Source organism: Schistocerca piceifrons, chromosome 9 (genome assembly GCF_021461385.2).
Source record: "Schistocerca piceifrons isolate TAMUIC-IGC-003096 chromosome 9, iqSchPice1.1, whole genome shotgun sequence".
NCBI lineage: Eukaryota > Metazoa > Arthropoda > Insecta > Orthoptera > Acrididae > Schistocerca > Schistocerca piceifrons.
The window spans coordinates 173,218,791-173,236,586 of NC_060146.1; the positions used below are offsets into that span (position 1 = coordinate 173,218,791).

Sequence of the window (17,796 nt, forward strand, 5' to 3'; positions counted from 1 at the left end):
GCAATTTACATATTAAAGCATTAGAGGCCTGGTTGGTACAGGGTTGTGATAAGCAGGGCAGGGAAGATAGCTGCTACTGAGTTTTTTGGATGTGATAGAGGTATTTGCTGGAGTGTGCGAGTAGGGTGCTGCACAGGAGATTAGTTTGTGGACAATTTGTGGGAGAGGAAAATCAGAAAATGGTGGTTTGTATAAATGTTGAGGGATTTGGTGTTGGAGGAGATTTGGCTTTTTGGTCAATGAAACACAATTTTATTCTAGAGCTGTGAAGTTGGGAGCCAATTTGCAAATAAATCAAGACTAGAAAAAGACTGGTTTAGTTCATATTTATTAAATCTGAGGCTCAAATCCTGGCTCCCACATCTTTGCACTCTCAGTTTTTATAGTTTAAGATTCCTTACATGCTTAAATGTGTTTTTAATGCAGTCACCGTGTTATTGATTTACATTTTTTGCATTAATTTGCATGTACTCTTCACTTTAAGAGTGTTAAGTGTCTTTTATTTTTATTGGTTATTATAGGTGGTAGGTTACATCAAACCAGTCTAAGACTGATGACTTAAAAAAGATTAAGAAAAAAGTGTTATGGAAGGAGTAAAGGTAACAATTCACTGTGTAGTTGATGCATTGAGTCATCAATAAGTGCACAAACCAGAATGAGAATAAGGATGAGTTTTCATATGAATCCTTCTGAGCTAACAGAATACGTATTCACTTGCGTGGCTACATTACGCCGACACTGCAGCTTAACTGGGTTTAAGGGTTTTATCGAGGGGACCGAGCAAGTGGAGGGGGAGGGCATGCAGCAGGAGGGAGGATAGAAGACGAGGAGGGAGGAACAGAAAGTGCACAGTATGTTAATGTGGCACCAGTAAGGTCACTCTGGGAAGGCTAGATGGAGCTGTGCGTATTGCTTGATGATGTTGAGGGATGGTCTGAATGGGGAAGATAGAATGGAGAAAAATGCAGATACTGGAGAGGATAGTGCGAGTGTAGAATGAGCAAAGTGGGGTGGCGAAGAGGTTGGTTTGGGACAGGACTAACAGGATTGACACCAGGAGGATTTTGGGATACAACAGTGTATTACAATACACAATTTGGTGGAGCTGGCGTTGGGGGAAAGGATCCAGATATGTATTCTGTTAGCTCTGCAGCATGATTTATCCAAAAAATCAGTAACATTCTCAGTCTCGTTTCTGTCATTATTGACATCCCTTTGATCAACTATATGGTGAGTTGGTATTTCTTTCCTTCCATTGTTTATATTCCCTCAAAGTTTTTTGAAATAGATTTTTGTGTTGCAGTAATCAGAACATGCTCTTCTTTTAATTAGCTTTTACTTGTTTCAGGCATTTGTACGGCGGAGGAAAAACTCTGTCGCCTCTGTTGCAGCTTCGGAGCCAGGGGTCGGAACATTGAATTCAAAGAATTTGCTGACAAGTTCTTCGAAGATTAACCCCAGGGTAGTTGCTAAGAAATCTGGCATTGGTGGCAATAAGATCACGCGAATTCGTGCCGACTCTCTGGTGACCAATGGTGTTACCTATAAATCGCCATATGGGATGCGATCTGATTCCAAAGGGCTGCGTAGTGGAAAGCGTCGAGATGGGAAAGGACTTATAGAATTTGGCGAACGGCCACTCGAATACAGTCTCAAGAAACGACGCATAACGGTAGGTCTGAAATTGTGTGTAACATTTCTTCTTCTTCTTCTTCTTCTTCTTCTTCCTCGCCACCACTTAATGGTGTAGGCTAAATGTCTGCTTCCATATTTCCCCAGGTCTTTCAATATTTCCTCCTTTTGTGGCTTATAGAACCTTATCTGTTTTGCAATCTATCTTCATTCATTCTGTTAATATGTTGCCCCCCAGCATTACAGATAGTAAGTTCTGGTCTCACCTCTCCATGTGTGTTCTGTGTAACCTTGAGCATTCTTTAACTTTCCTGAAAAATCTTGTGTGCAGCTCTCGATCTAGTAGTCAGTGTCACTGCTGCTTTCTGATCGCGGAGTCCGGGATTTGATTCTTGGTCGGGTCAGAGATTTTGGGACTGGGTGTTTGTGTTATCAGAATCATTACATTCCATCTTCATCACAAAGACACCCAAGTCGCTGAAGTCAAAGCGGTCAAACAAGTGCAGGCAGGATCTCCTTGGCAATAATGCTGTTCGATAATTTCATTTCATAAAAATCATATTTTCACTGTTTGTATCTTACTGGTGCCATTGCATGTACTGTTCAATAATTGTGTATAAAGGTGGTAGGTACCAAAACTACAACGTAGTCTGTCCATCATAACAAGCATCAAAAACTCTCATGAGTGCTTCATCAAAGATTAGGTGGAAAAACTGAAAGTAGATTAGCAGAGGACTGGTCTCATATTAGAAAGAGCAGTGTCATGCGAGACAGTACTTTAGTACTGCGGCTAGTAATAGTGAGCAGATTCAGGAAAAAGTAGAAAACACATTATATTGGTAGATTTGGAGATGATGTTGATGTTTTGAAATGGAATAAAATCTTTTCCATCCGTAGCGTGCTATTGACTACTTGAAGTGTAGACAGTAATTCACTCTATACACAGAACACATTGTTTATTTCAATTTTAAAAATAGCCTACACAAGAAAATGCCTTCTTTCAATAGCTCTTGTCGTTTACTTGGATCAGAATAACAGAGGAATTAACAGTTGAGCACAGCAAGGGGGATGTTGTCAGTTTGCCATTACACGCAAGGGCAATATGGCTTGTAGCAACACCTGTGCATATCCATAATGAATACTTTTGTAAGTTCCCCATTAATGTGCACATAACCCTAATAGTTTAGTCACACTCTTCTTCTACATCTGTACTCCACTAGCTACATTGTGGTGTATAGCAGAGTGTACTTCGTGTAACATTGTCACTGTCCCCTTTCCCTGTTCCAGTTGTAAATGGTTTGTGGGAAGAATGAGCTGTGATAAGCCTTCGGGTGAGCTCAAATATCCCTAATTTGACTTTCATTGCCTTTACACGAGATAAATGTCAGAGAAAGCACTATATTGGTTGACAGTCTAACCAGAAACTTCCTTGAAATTTTAATAGTGAACTAATCTGTGATGCATATACCTCTCTTATAGTGTGTGCCACAAAAGTTGTCCGATCATCTCCATTACGCTTTTGCACCTATTAACGTGTCTGTAACGAAATGCACTATACTGCTCTTTAGATCTTCTCCATTTCCTCCATCAGTCCTTGCTGGTGTAAACTGCAAACTGGTGAACAGTATTCAAATATTAGTCGAACAAGGGTTTTGTGAGCTACCTCCTTTATGGGTGGTCTACATTTCCTGATGATTTTTCCAATGAATCTGTCTGGCATCTGCCTTACCTGCAATTAGATTTATGTGGTCGTTCTACTTTAAATCACTCTGTATAAATACTCCTAAATATTTTATGGACACAATTGCTTCAGTGATTGTTTTGCGGCCGCGTGGGGTTATCCGAGCGCTCTAAGGTGCTACAGTCACGGACTGTGCGGCTGGTCCTGGCGGAGGTTCAGGATAATTTAGGTTAAGTAGTGTGTAAGCTTAGGGACTGATGAGTCCCATAATATTTCACACATTTTTTTTTATTGTTTTGCAGTTGTGTAATCTCACGATAATGGGTCTTTTTGCCTGTTTATGTGCAGTACATTAAATTAGTATGCTTACAATTTGCAGGTCTTCCTGCATTTAACAATAATTTTTGAACTTTGCTACTCCTCTGTGTACAACAGCATCATCCTCAAAAATCCTTGGGAACTTCAGAAATCCACTAGGTCATTAATACACAGTATATGGTGAACAGTATTGGTCCTATAACGCACTGTTGGAGTACGTCCAAAGTTACTTTTAAACCTGAAGATTTCTTTCTGTTTGGTATAAAATGTTGTGTTATATTTGCTAGAAACACTTCAGTTCCATCTCACAGCTGGTGTGATACTCTGTACACTCATATTTTGTTCATTAGGCAGCAGCACAGAACTGTATCGAATGCCTCCCCAAAGTTGAACATCACAGCATTGTTCCTAACTTGTTTCACAGTTAGTTTCTCATATTCCATAAAAGAGACCTTCCATACAGAGAGACAAAGCATGTACACTAGGTCGGGAACTTAAAAGACAGAAGTAACTTTCAGGAAGAGTCACAGTCAAGTAACATATCTCGATGAAACTTGGACTATACATAAAAGAACTGCTACAGTTTCGTACAGGAAAGTAACCAAAAGAAATACATCATGAGATGCACAGTAATGACACTATATTCAAAGACGACAGTTACACTGAAGTCACCACGATTTATGATGGTCCCCTAGGCATTACGAAAGTTGGGATATGTTTCTTAATAGGGTGTGTGAGCACCACATACAGCAGTGCTTGCTTTGCGATGTGGTTCCATGCTGGCCACAAGGTTGGTAACGAGTTCTTGCGGTGGGGAATTTTCTTGCTCCTGCAATACGTCACCCCAATGCATCCCACACATGCTCAGTGGACTTTAACCTGGGGGAGGGCAGAACAAGCAGACCAGTACATTCACTGAATATCCTCTCATTCCAAGAGTTCCTCCACCTGTACTGTTTGATGTGGTAGCACAGTGTCATCCAAGAAATGAAGTCAGGACACAATGCACCCCTGAAAAGAGACACAGGAGGAAGGAGTACAATAACATCGACCACTTAATGTACTGTGTTCAAAGATTTGGGGGTCAGTACTCCCTTACAACAATATACTTCTACACACCATAACATCTGGACCACCAAAACGATCATGTTTGATAATGCTCATGGGAGCATTATTTCTCCCACCTCTCACTATATGATAGTATGTCCAGAATCACTACTCAAGGCTGAATATGCTCTCATTTGAGAAGAGCATGCAACCCCTCTCCTCGTTAGTCCAGTCCTTATGATCTTAGCACCATGGCAAACCGTGACACCAATGTGTGGGTGTCAGCGGAACTCAACATACTGGTGAGACCACTGCCATGAAGTCACTGTGGAGCGTGAGATTGTGTTCTTTGAAGTGCTGTTAAATGTGGCTGTAATTGTAGACAAATATTCTAAATGATGGGACCCATTTTCAAAACTTTGCATTTATCCAAGTTCAAATCCAAAATGAACTAGCTTTTACAAACAAAAAGAAGTAGTTTTAAAGTTTTTTTCATAATGTTTGATGTCAATTTAATAATTTGTAATTAATTTTTAATCATTATTTAATAATTAGAAATGTGATAAGTGTTATAAATGTACAGTGTGGCCACCATTGGCTGCACGGTAAACATTGACGCAGTAGCCAAACTCGCCCCACACACGCAAAAGCATATCTGCTGTTACCAAGTGCACAGCAGCAGTGATCTGATCCATGAATCATTCGGAGTGGTTAGTAGAGGTGGGACATAAACAGCTTCCTTCACATAGCCCTATAAGAAATAGTCGCAGAGTGTGAGATCGGGAGATCTCGGTGGCCAGAAGTGCAAAGCCAGGTTCTCAAGTCCCCTGCGACCAATCCAGCACTGAGGAAGGGAGTCATTCAAGAAGCCTCGTCCATCACGGTGCCAAGATGGTGGAGCTCCATCTTGTTGGAAAATGAACTCCTGGCAATCTTCCATAACTTGAGGGAATATTGTTCCAACATTTCCAGACACATGATTCCCATTACAGTTCATTCTGCAAAGAAAAATGGCCCATAAAACTTTGTATGGAATATGGCACAGAACACGTTGATCTTCGGTGAGTCTCTTTTGTGTTACAATGGTGAATGTGGATTGTCCAAACCCCATATGCGAATATTGTGTCTGTTGACTTTTCCACAAAGGTGGAATGTCGCTTCATTGCTAAAAATTACACACTGTAGAAATGCGTCATCCTCCATTTTTGCCCACACATAACCACAAAATCCAAGATGCTTCTCTTTGTCGTAGTTTTGGGAGCCTGTGCAAACTGGCTCTGTTGTAGACTTGCTGGAACTGCACAAACAACTTTCTTGAATCTGTCTGACATTGTCCTCTGACACACACGGTCAGCTTGTGCTTTATCCTTTGCATGCACTCCCAGTCTGTTTAAATTGCTTAAACCGACGGCTAGTGCTTTTGCAAGTTGGTGGTTGAATACGGAACTTGGTACAAAATGTCTGCTACACTGCAATTTGCGACTTGCTTTTCACAAACCTTGCAGAAAACCTTGTGGTCCAGTCACCATCTCACACACAACTGACAGTGAAACGGAATGATGGCCCTACTGGTGCGCAAACACTACTGGCTGTGTCTGAAGCCATTACCATCTGCCCATCAAAAACTTTGAAGCTACTTCCTTTCATTGGTATAAAGCTTGTTTAGAATAACCCTGTACATTCTGTTTGATATGGTTCACTTCTTTTATGTTTCACAGTTTAGTGGTTATCTGCTGCTGTAGTTGACAGTGATTGATTACCATCTCTCCTTCAGGCAGAAGTGCCCACAGCTCAGAATGCTCCACGTACACGTGAAACAGTGCTGTAAGCAATAACAAACTTCTGGGCTTCACTTGTCACAATACATCGTTCTTCCCATTTCCCCACGATTCGTCTCCATGTGAAACCATACAAATATTGTCTCCAGGCAATGTTGTAATCATAAGGCAGCATAACTGTTCACTGAAGGACACAAACTTTCTTTTCCCATTCCTTCAGCTGCCTTGTGTTTTGGAGTCAGCCTCATTTGGTGCTGTATCACCTGACCTCAAGCCAAATGACCTCCAGCTTTCTGTGCATGTTTGGGAGACCTCTGGCAACATGCTCCCACACTTTCATTTGTTTCCACCAATTATTTGATGTATTATCTTACATTATTTTTCTCATCCATAAGTTTTGCAGAGCAGTATAATAACAAATTACAACTGTTACGTTACACGCCGCAATTGTCATCCGCATCTGGATGGCAACCAGCAGAACAACTGTGCACAGGACAAAAGGTATGACCAGAGACATGCTCTGATTGACTATTACTGTGGAAGTTGTTCTGTAGACAACTAGCTGTCAGTCACTTTGTTACCCTGATGCAGACGTAGTTTAATATCTCGCCATCTGTCATGTCCGCCTGTTTCACACCACATTACTGTAGTTTTCTTTCTGTTTGAATGCATATTACAGCCATCAGCTAACATGTGGTCCAGTTCAGTAGACATATGGCGTGATTCTTGTTCACTTTCTATGACTGCTGACTTGTCACTTGCGAAACGTTGCATGCTGATTTTCTGTCTGCAAGTTCCAACACTCACACAGTGGTATAACTCTTTCCGTCCCTCATTGCTTCCTTTACATACAGAGCAAATATCAGTCAGTGTTGATAGTAAGCAAACCTGCTTCACTCCTTTCCTTATTTTTGTCTCCAAAAACTGGGGACAGTTGTGCTGTTAATGGTGTGCTCCCTGGTATGCAGCAGAGTTGTTGTTTCCATTTTGTGGGCGGCATTTTGAAGAGCAAATTGAATAGTCATCATTTGGTGCTGTAAGTTGTGCTGTTGTGTGTACTCACTGCCTCGACTCTGACCAGACTATGAACTACTGATGGTCTCACACCGCTGTTTACAGCAGAGTTCAACCTGCGGCAGCTACTGTGCCCTTTGATGTTCCTTTGTTTTCCAGAGCCCTTGCATATATTCTATTAAATGCACAGTCTGTCAGTGTTTCCCAGTTCTGGTGGGTATGATGGCTGGCGAGTTCTTGATAAATAGACTGCTGTTGATTACTCACAAATCAAATCTATCCAGCGTGTACTCTATACCGTTCCGTTATCTGAGGGCCATTAAGAAAAAAGAACTGGAGACCAGTAAACAGAAACTTGCACCTTTATCAAAAGTATGGCCCAGCACAGGTGAGACACTTGACCCACTGTGACACGAGGTTGTGGATGGCTGTCTTGTAAAATTCCTGGGGCTGCATTGTGAAGCAGTTCTGAATGTACTGCTTGATATCCTCATCCAGTGTGAATTGTTTTGCCTCTTAGAGCCTTCTTTAGCTCACTGAAGTAGCATAATTACAGGCAGACAGGTCTGAACTGTGTGGAGGGTGACTGATGACCTCCCGTTTGAATGTCTGCAAGAGCTTCGTTACTGCATTTTCTGTCTGGGGCCTTGCATTGTCATGGAGCAAAATGACCAGGTGCTCTGGTCATTTAGAGTTGATTGCTATATGAAGGATGGTCAAGATCTGTATCACTGCACATTCACCATTGATTCAATAAGAAGGTGGTATTTTTATTAGAGCACGAGGTGAGCCTAACCTTTCCCACAGTTATGTAGATTCCCTTAGATTTTTGGGTGGCAGTGATCTTGCATGCTTCCATAGTTTTGGGTGGTGGTGACCTCGCACGCTTCCATTGAAGACTAAGGTGTCATGACTCAGGTTCGAAGTGACGACACCGTGTGTCATCTCCAGTGACTACTCGTGATAAGAACTCATTCCTTTCCGTTACAGTGCTACAGAGGCAGAGGCATTTTGTTGACGAGAGTCTCATTCCTGTGCTGGCTGAAGACTGAGGCAGCCATTGGGAACATGCTTTGCACACTTTCTGGTGTTAACACTTCTGACACTTAGTTCAGCCTCTGCATAAATAGGCTCTGCTACCGGAACTCACCAGTCCTTAATAATGATGGCATCCACCTGCTGGATAATGACACCGGTAATGCAGTGTGGCATTCCACATTGTGCATCATCAGCAAATGACAACCGTCCTTCCATGAATCAGTTGCGCCACACCTTGACACGTGCGGTGGACTTGCAGTATTCTCTGTACATTTGTGCCATTCTTTAACAAATTTTCATTTTCTGCTCACCTTCCACTGTCAGCAAATGCACTAAATCTCATTGTACTTGTGCTGAAGCCTCCATTTCACTGTTTCCAACATAGCTTGAATTCAGTGGACAGTTGACAAGTTCACATGCTCGCTCTGTCATTATGTGGGTGTATGACCGTATCCCTCTACCAGCAACTTTGAGATATCAACACTTTTACAGGGACTGCACTTTCTTTCGTAGGCAGTGACATCACAATCCTTTCAGCGGTTTTCATTTTAGAGCTTCTGGCTCATTTCTTTGTGAATGCGTCCTGTATTTCTGTAAGTACTGGGTGGTGGACTCTGCTCTATATAATTGGGCAATGTAGGTTTGTAGTCCTCGAAGAATCTCAAGGTGTGTGACAGAGGGTACCTCATGTAATGCTATAATTTCATCACTTGACTATTCAGTTCACTTTGGTGTGTCAGAAGAATGACCATTGATAATCCTCTATATAATCTTGAATTTCTCTGATTTCATAGCTTCAGTCTGTTCATGAGGTTTGTATGAGAGGATGTAATACGTTCAGAGACTCCTTTTTTGGAGCAGACTGTCAGGATTTTAACATTAACATCTCTGTTGTGTGCAGCTCTCATTTTAACTATCTCCTTGATGAAACACCATTTACTTAGATCTTCCGTGCTTCCTCAATTAATCCTACCTCAGAAGGATCCCACACTCCAATCCAACACTCGTAGAATTTACCAAATAAAGTTTTTGTATGCTCCCACTATTGTGGATGAGTTAACTTTCCTTAGGATTCTCCCAATGATTTGTCAGTAATCTGACTGTTCTACTACTAATTTTGTTTGATCATTGCACATTGCAGTACTTCAGAGTCCCTGCATCAATTGTCAGTCCTCAGCAGGTCTTCACACATACTAGAACATTTTTCCATTTTTCTGGTGCTTCAGTTTCACTATACACAGCAGCATCAACTGTGAACAGCTTCATGAATCTTTCGGCATTATCTGCCAGCTCATTTAAACATTTAATGGATCGGAATGTGCCCATAGCGCTCCCTTAAGGCACATCCACAGTTACTTTCACTTCTGACAATTTCTCCCTACTAAAGCGACATGCAATGATCTGCTGTTTAGGGAGTATTCAGTCCAGTGGCAAAGCTGATCTTAGGTTCCATAAGCTTTTGCTTTGTTCACTAGGTAACGTAGAAGACTCTACTGAACTCGCTCCTGAGGCCGAGGGAAATGATATTGATCCAGGTGACAGCATCTGTAAAACCCATGTTTATTCCAACAGAGAAGATTTTAATGCTCTTAAAAGGTTGTTCTCTGTGAGAATAAACTGTCTTCCATAATTCTACACCAGATTGCTGTAATTCTATAGGTCTTTAGTTATGTGCGTTGTCTGAGTGCTTTCCTTGAAAATTGTAGTGATTAGTTCCTTTCTCAAAATGCTTGAAACTTTTTGTTGGTCTAGCACTGCTGCTAGAAAGGGAGCAAGTTGCTTTTGCCTGATCTCTATCAATTTGTGCAGGTATTTTATCAGTTCCTCTGTCATGTTTCCTCTGTTTAGTAGTTTCATTTGATTTTACATTTGCTATCAGTAATCTGAATACCTAAAAATATAATTTATGTTAGACTGCTGCTCGTTACATAGAGGTTGTAGTGACAGAAAGGCACATTTAAAAATAGACATTTTGGAAAACGTCAGCTTTTTCGAGGAATCCTTCATCACGCACTAGTGCATGTGAGTTGTGCATGTCCTTTGCCGACTATTTTTTGACAATAAATGGTAAATTCATGGCCTCATCTTGAGGTGAGAGGATCCACCACATTGTTGGCTGCCTGTGTCCTCGTAAGAGTGCTCCAGCTTTCCAACTTGCTGCTTTCTAGCTTGACATCTCTCTCTCTCTCTCTCTCTCTCTCTCTCTCTCTCTCTCTCTCTCTCTCTCTCTGTGTGTGTGTGTGTGTGTGTGTGTGTGTGTGTGTGTGTGTGTGTGTGTGAAGTTGTCGTAAACATACCGTATTGAACATGTGTTCAATATGGTATCAAGGTTTGGTTTGTTGACAGCTTTACTTCTTACCATTAATTACTCTGTTTGTCAATCATCTGTAGTGCCCCTCAGCTTCCCTCTCCCAAGTCTTTTACTGTCTCTGACAGAGTTACAATGCCACTCAAAGTTTTCCTTTCTTCCAGAGAACTTTTAATTTCATTTTTTCTTATGTTATTATCGAAGTAAAAGCAAACTGTACTTCTACTGTTCTAGGTCGGTCCTACATCAAGTGCCAGCGTACCGACTTCTGCAAATACCACACCATCGCAGACTCCGCCGGGAACACCAGTGGTGAAAAGTGCTCCAAACTCGGAGCCGCCGCAGCAGAGTCGGCCGCGCCTCCTCTTGACTGAACTGCCCAAGACACAACCCCTGATATCGTTCGATTCCCCATCCCAGTTTCTGCGGCGCAACAGCGACAGTGTGGGAGGCGGCTCCGCCAGCAGCCCGGGCGGCACCGAAGGTACTGACGGGGTGGAGGTGGACGGGCCAGACCCTGTGCTGGGGCGCGCCATCTCGAGCAAGATCACGGCACTGATCAAGCGCAGCAAGGCCACCGCCATCCTGCAGAAGTTCAGTGAGATGCGGGCCGAGCGCAAAGCGGCCGAGGCCGCTGCCACGCAGCTGCAAGCAAAGGCTGGCGGCTGCAGCTGCAACAAGCCGGTGGACACAAATTCCAACCTGTGTACCGACAATGTCAAAGTGAAGGAGGACTCTCCCAATAAAAACATTTCTCCTGTGTCCCGTGGCACAATTGCCAAAAAGACTGTAAGTGAGGTAAGTAGTACACTGTCAATTTGATGAGTTGTGACATAATCACAGCAAATATCACAGAGATCTAGGAAAGTGTTTACGTCTTATTCCAGTTGCGAACCATAATCTTGTACAACAGGAAATTATTTTCAGTCTGTGATGACCATCTCTGACATGAGTAAAAACACTTTTTCTACCACATCCATCCAATGTATCTAAGTATAGGGCAGTCAGAAAATAATAAGCCAGAAAATATTCATTGTTTTGTGTACTGTTGTAAGTACCACATACAACAAATCTGAACAGGTGTGTTGCACCTATACAAATGCTCAATTTTGTTGTATGTGGTACTTAAAATTTTACGTGAAACAAAAAAATCTTTCATGGGTTATTATTTTCTGACTGTACCTTCTTACATATGTGATACCTGGCATAAACGCAACATGTGGTGGAAGTTCATGAACCTCTTGTTGACTCGTAATCAGCAGTCTGAGACTTCTGACATCAACCTCTCAATATAGATTTTCTTTAATGCGGTATGAATAATATGAGCTTATTCAAAGAATTAACAGCTTTCACTCATGTAATATTAGGGAGAAATCTAATCTGCATTTGGATCAAACCTCCTTGACTGTTGTGCAGAAAGGTGTGCAGTATTCTCCTGCATCCGTTTTCAATTAGCTACTGCAATAATTTTTTAAAAAAATCTTAGCAGTAATCCTCAAACTGAAAAATTTCCTTATGGCACTCTCCTTTTATTCTGTTAGGGGTTCCTGGGAAAAAATTAAGCGAATTCCTGGGTTATATTGTTTATTCTGCTGTTATATACTCTCAGCTTGTCTGCATAGGATTCGTGTTACATATTTTATTTGCTCAGTTATTACTTGTCAGATGTTAATCTCATGTACCTCATTCCATGACTTTGGAGATTTGCTCAGTTTGGTCCTATAAAACTAGATGCATAAAATAAAATAAATAAATATGTTGGCAGGATGTGATGGAAAAGGTGTTTTTTAGCATGTCTTGAAAATGGTCTTCATAGACCAGAACTAATTCCACTTCTTGTAACATAGTGCTTTGTAACTAGGAAAGGCAACTCACTCACCCTCCACAACTTTTCCAGCAAACCTCAACCTCCTCTCATTGCACACAAACCCAGTCTCTCCCATCTACTCAATCTCCCACTTCCAGCTCCACTCCCTCCAAAACCTCAAAATTCCAATCAACACAATCTGGAACCACAACACCCTAATTCAGTAGTTAACCTTTCCTCCAAACCTCTCTCCCAACCCGAAACCTCTGTCCTAACCAAAGGCCTCACCTTCAGCCCCACTCCCAGATTCAACGAAACAGCCCTCGTCAAAGATTTACTGTCCTACTCTCGTACTCTCTGCTGGAAATATCACTTTGCCACAAAGAAAAATGATCCTAATCCTACTCCTAATGATCCAACTCCCCAGGACACTATCCAAATTGAACCCTGCCTGGAACAGTTCCGTCCTCCGTCACAGCGGGACCCACCTCCTCTTCTTCAAAATCACCCTCTCCAAACCTTCCAGGAATTTCTGACTTCCAGCCTTGCATCTCAATCCTTCTTAAAAAACCTTAATCCTACTCCCAACATCACCACTGCTGAAGCCCAGGCTATCCGTGATCTGAAGGCTGACCGGTCCATCGTCATTCTTCCGGCGGACAAGGGTTCCACGACCGTGGTACTTGATCGTCGGGAGTATGTGGCTGAGGGACTGCGTCGGCTTTCAGACAACACCACATACAAAGTTTGCCAAGGTAACCCCATTCCCGATGTCCAGGCGGAGCTTCAAGGAATCCTCAGAACCATAGGCCCCCTGCAAAACCTTTCACCTGACTCCATCAACCTCATGACCCCACCGACACCCCGCACCCCTACCTTCTACCTTCTTCCTAAAATTCACAAACCCAATCATCCCGGCCGCCCCATTGTAGCTGGTTACCAAGCCCCCACAGAACGTATCTCTGCCTACGTAGATCAACACCTTCAACCCATTACATGCAGTCTCCCATCCTTCATCAAAGATACCAACCACTTTCTCGAACGCCTGGAATCCTTACCCAATCTGTTACCCCTGGAAACCATCCTTGTAACCATTGATGCCACTTCCTTATACACAAATATTCCGCACGTCCAGGGCCTCGCTGCGATGGAGCATTTCCTCTCATGCCGATCACCTGCCACCCTACCTAAAACCTCTTTCCTCATTACCTTAGCCAGCTTCATCCTGACCCACAACTTCTTCACTTTTGAAGGCCAGACATACCAACAATTAAAGGGAACAGCCATGGGTACCAGGATGGCCCCCTCGTACGCCAACCTATTCATGGGTCGCCTAGAGGAAGCCTTCTTGGTTACCCAGGCCTGCCAACCCAAAGTTTGGTACAGATTTATTGATGACATCATGATCTGGACTCACAGTGAAGAACAACTCCAGAATTTCCTCTCCAACCTCAACTCCTTTGGTTCCATCAGATTCACCTGGTCGTACTCCAAATCCCACGCCACTTTCCTTGACGTTGACCTCCATCTGTCCAATGGCCAGCTTCACACGTCCGTCCACATCAAACCCACCAACAAGCTCCATTATGACAGCTGCCACCCATTCCACATCAAACGGTCCCTTCCCTACAGCCTAGGTCTTTGTGGCAAATGAATCTACTCCAGTCCGGAATCCCTGAACCATTACACCAACAACCTGACAACAGCTTTCGCATCTCGCAACTATCCTCCCGACCTGGTACAGAAGCAAATAACCAGAGCTACTTCCTCATCCCCTCGAACCCAGAATCCCCCACAGAAGAACCACAAAAGTGCCCCACTTGTGACAGGATACTTTCCGGGACTGGACCAGACTCTGAATGTGGCTCTCCAGCAGGGATACGACTTCCTCAAATCCTGCCCTGAAATGAGATCCATCCTTCATGAAATCCTCCCCACTTCACCAAGAGTGTCTTTCCGCCGTCCACCTAACCTTTGTAACCTGTTAGTTCATCCCTATGAAATCCCCAAACCACCTTCCCTACCCTCTGGCTCCTATCCTTGTAACCGCCCCGGTGTAAAACCTGTCCCATGAACCCTCCCACCACCACCACCTACTCCAGTCCTGTAACCCGGAAGGTGTACACGATCAAAGGCAGAGCCACATGTGAAAGCACCCACGTGATTTACCAACTGACCTGCCTACACTGTGATGCATTCTATGTGGGAATGACCAGCAACAAACTGTCCATTCGCATGAATGGACACAGGCAGACAGTGTTTGTCGGTAATGAGGATCACCCTGTGGCTAAACATGCCTTGGTGCACGGCCAGCACATCTTGGCACAGTGTTACACCATCCGGGTTATCTGGATACTTCCCACCAACACCAACCTATCCGAACTCCAGAGATGGGAACTTGCTCTTCAATATATCCTCTCTTCCCGTTACCCACCAGGCCTCAATCTCCGCTAATTTCAAGTTGCCGCCACTCATACCTCACCTGTCATTCAACATCATCTTTGCCTCTTCACTTCCGCCTCGACTGACATCTCTGCCCAAACTCTTTGTCTTTAAATATGTCTGCTTGTGTCTGTATGTGTGTGTGTGTGTGTGTGTGTGTGTGTGTGTGCGCGCGCGCGCACAAGTGTATACCCGTCCTTTTTTCCCCCTAAGGTAAGTCTTTCCGCTCCCGGGATTGGAATGACTACTCACCCTCTCCCTTGAAACCCAAATCCTCTCGTCTTTCCCTCTCCTTCCCTCTTTCCTGACGAGGCAACCGTTGGTTGCGAAAGCTAGAATTTTGTGTGTATGTCTGTGTTTGTTTGTGTGTCTATCGACGTGCCAGCGCTTTCGTTTGGCAAGTCACATCTCTTTGTTTTTATATATATAAAGAAACATTCCACATGGGAAAAATATATTAAAAACAGAGATTCCATGACTTACCAAACGAAGTGCTGGCAGGTCGATAGACACACAAACTAACACAAACAAACACACAAAATTCAAGCTTTTGCAACAAACTGTTGCCTCACCAGGAAAGAGGGAAGGAGAGGGAAAGACGAAAGGATGTGGGTTTTAAGGGAGAGGGTAAGGAGTCATTCCAATCCCGGGAGCGGAAAGACTTACCTTAGGGGGAAAAAAGGACAGGTATACACTCGCACACACACACACACACACACACACACACACACATTCATCCACACATATACAGACACAAGCAGACATATTTAAAGATAAAGAGTTTGGGCAGAGATGTCAGTCGATGCGGAAGTGCAGAGGCAAAGATGTTGTTGAATGACAGGTGAGGTATGAGTGGCGGCAACTTGAAATTAGCGGAGATTGAGGCCTGGTGGGTAACGGGAAGAGAGGATATATTGAAGAGCAAGTTCCCATCTCCGGAGTTCGGATAGGTTGGTGTTAGTGGGAAGTATCCAGATAACCCGGACGGTGTAACACTGTGCCAAGATGTGCTGGCCATGCACCAAGGCATGTTTAGCCACAGGATCTCACTCCCTTCCCAACCACTGATTCCCTTTCATGCCTCTCGACTCTTATAACTGCCATCTGGTTTCTGTACAAATTGTAAATACCCTTTCGCTCCCTGTGTTTTATCCCTGCCAGATTCAGAATTTGAAAGAGAATATTCCAGTCAACATTGTCAAAAGCTTCCTCCAAGTCTACAAATGCTAGAAACGTAGGTTTGCCCTTCCTTAATCTATTTTCTAAGATAAGTCGTATGGTAAGTATTGCCTCAAGTGTTCCAACATTTCTAAGGAATCCAAACTGATCTTCCCCGAGGTTGGCTTCTACCAGTTTTTCCATTCGTTTGTAAAGAATTCGCGTTAGTATTTTGCAGCCGTGGCTTATTAAACTGATAGTTTGGTAATTTTCACGTCTGTCAACACCTGTTTTCTTTGGGATTGGAATTATTATATTCTTCTTGAAGTCTGAGGGTATTTCGCTTGTCTCATGCATCTTGCTCACCAGATGGTAGAGTTTTGTCAGGACTGGCTCTCCCAAGGCCGTCAGTAGTTCTAATGGAATGTTGTCTAGTCATGGGGGCCTTGTTTCGACTTAGGTCTTTCAGTGCTCTGTCAAACTCTTCACGCAGTATCGTATCTCTTTTAACTTACACAACTAAATTTCAAAATGCTTCCAATCTAAGCCTGTCAGGTTGAGTGCCCACATAATAGTAGAACCAGCAGAAGTCACAGGATGGAGTATGACTTTGGGCTTGTATTCACTTGGTTCATGTCACTAACATCCTTAAGCACAGTATACACTTCAGTGTGCATTGCCATTGCCAGCATTGTGTTGTCTTCGCTTTGCAGAGTTTGGTTTTGTGTGTTGTTAATTTCACATGTCCCATTCACTGTTGTGTGGAGAAGCAGACAGCATGCAGTTGCAGTTTCGGCTTAGGTGCCAGTCTCTAGTATTTACCCAGATACAACACAGTGTACTGTGAAAGATGTAATAGCAGAACAACAGTGTGTACAAGAGATTTTCTGTCACATTCATATTCTTCCAAAATTCTGTGTCATATTACGCTATGGCTATAGGTCCTTATAAGACAGCATTACCCTTGATGGTACTAGTCAGTGCTGTTACTAATGTCATAAGTAACATGATTATTTATTTTTTTTTCTTTCCAATTTTTGTGGTAGCTTATTGAAAATGGATGCAGAGGAATGTCATAGATCTTTTTGCACAAGAGTCAAGGAGGTGTGATCCAAATGCAGATTGGACTCTGCCTAGTATTAACTGAGACAAAGCTGCCAATTCCTGTGATAAGCTCAACAAATTACACCAAAGAAAATATACATTGAGAGGCCAATTTCGGAATTCCCAGACTCCTGCTCTGCATATTGCTTGAACTGTCTATTTCAGAGTCAAAAATATCCTTTGTGACTTCAAGGAGCTACTCCCGAATATAGTGTCATATGTCATAAGCAGATGAAAATAAGCTAAGTTTCTGTATCATAATATGCACTGAGTGTTGTAAGTACGTGAATGTAACATACTGAAAATTTGATGAACATACTTTCATTCTGTATTTGTAGATGCTTGACTATGATGCATAAGCTGAAATTGCAGTAGCAATATAAAAATAATTACAGCAGAAGGTGCAAACATGACATCATGTAAAGAATTTGTAGAGGCTGTGGATGCACATTGCAAGAAGTTAACAGAA

At 42.8% G+C, this 17,796-nt stretch overlaps 1 protein-coding gene across 1 annotated transcript in view; it reads left to right on the forward strand.

Moving 5' to 3' along the window:
- Positions 1–17,796, forward strand: part of LOC124716820 — a 157,108-nt gene that overhangs the window by 10,627 nt on the left and 128,685 nt on the right. Inside the window, exons 4-5 of the mRNA XM_047243371.1 lie at positions 1,349–1,672; positions 11,051–11,614. Coding sequence (XP_047099327.1) covers positions 1,349–1,672; positions 11,051–11,614 — 888 coding nt within the window. The remainder of the gene's footprint in view (positions 1–1,348; positions 1,673–11,050; positions 11,615–17,796) is intronic.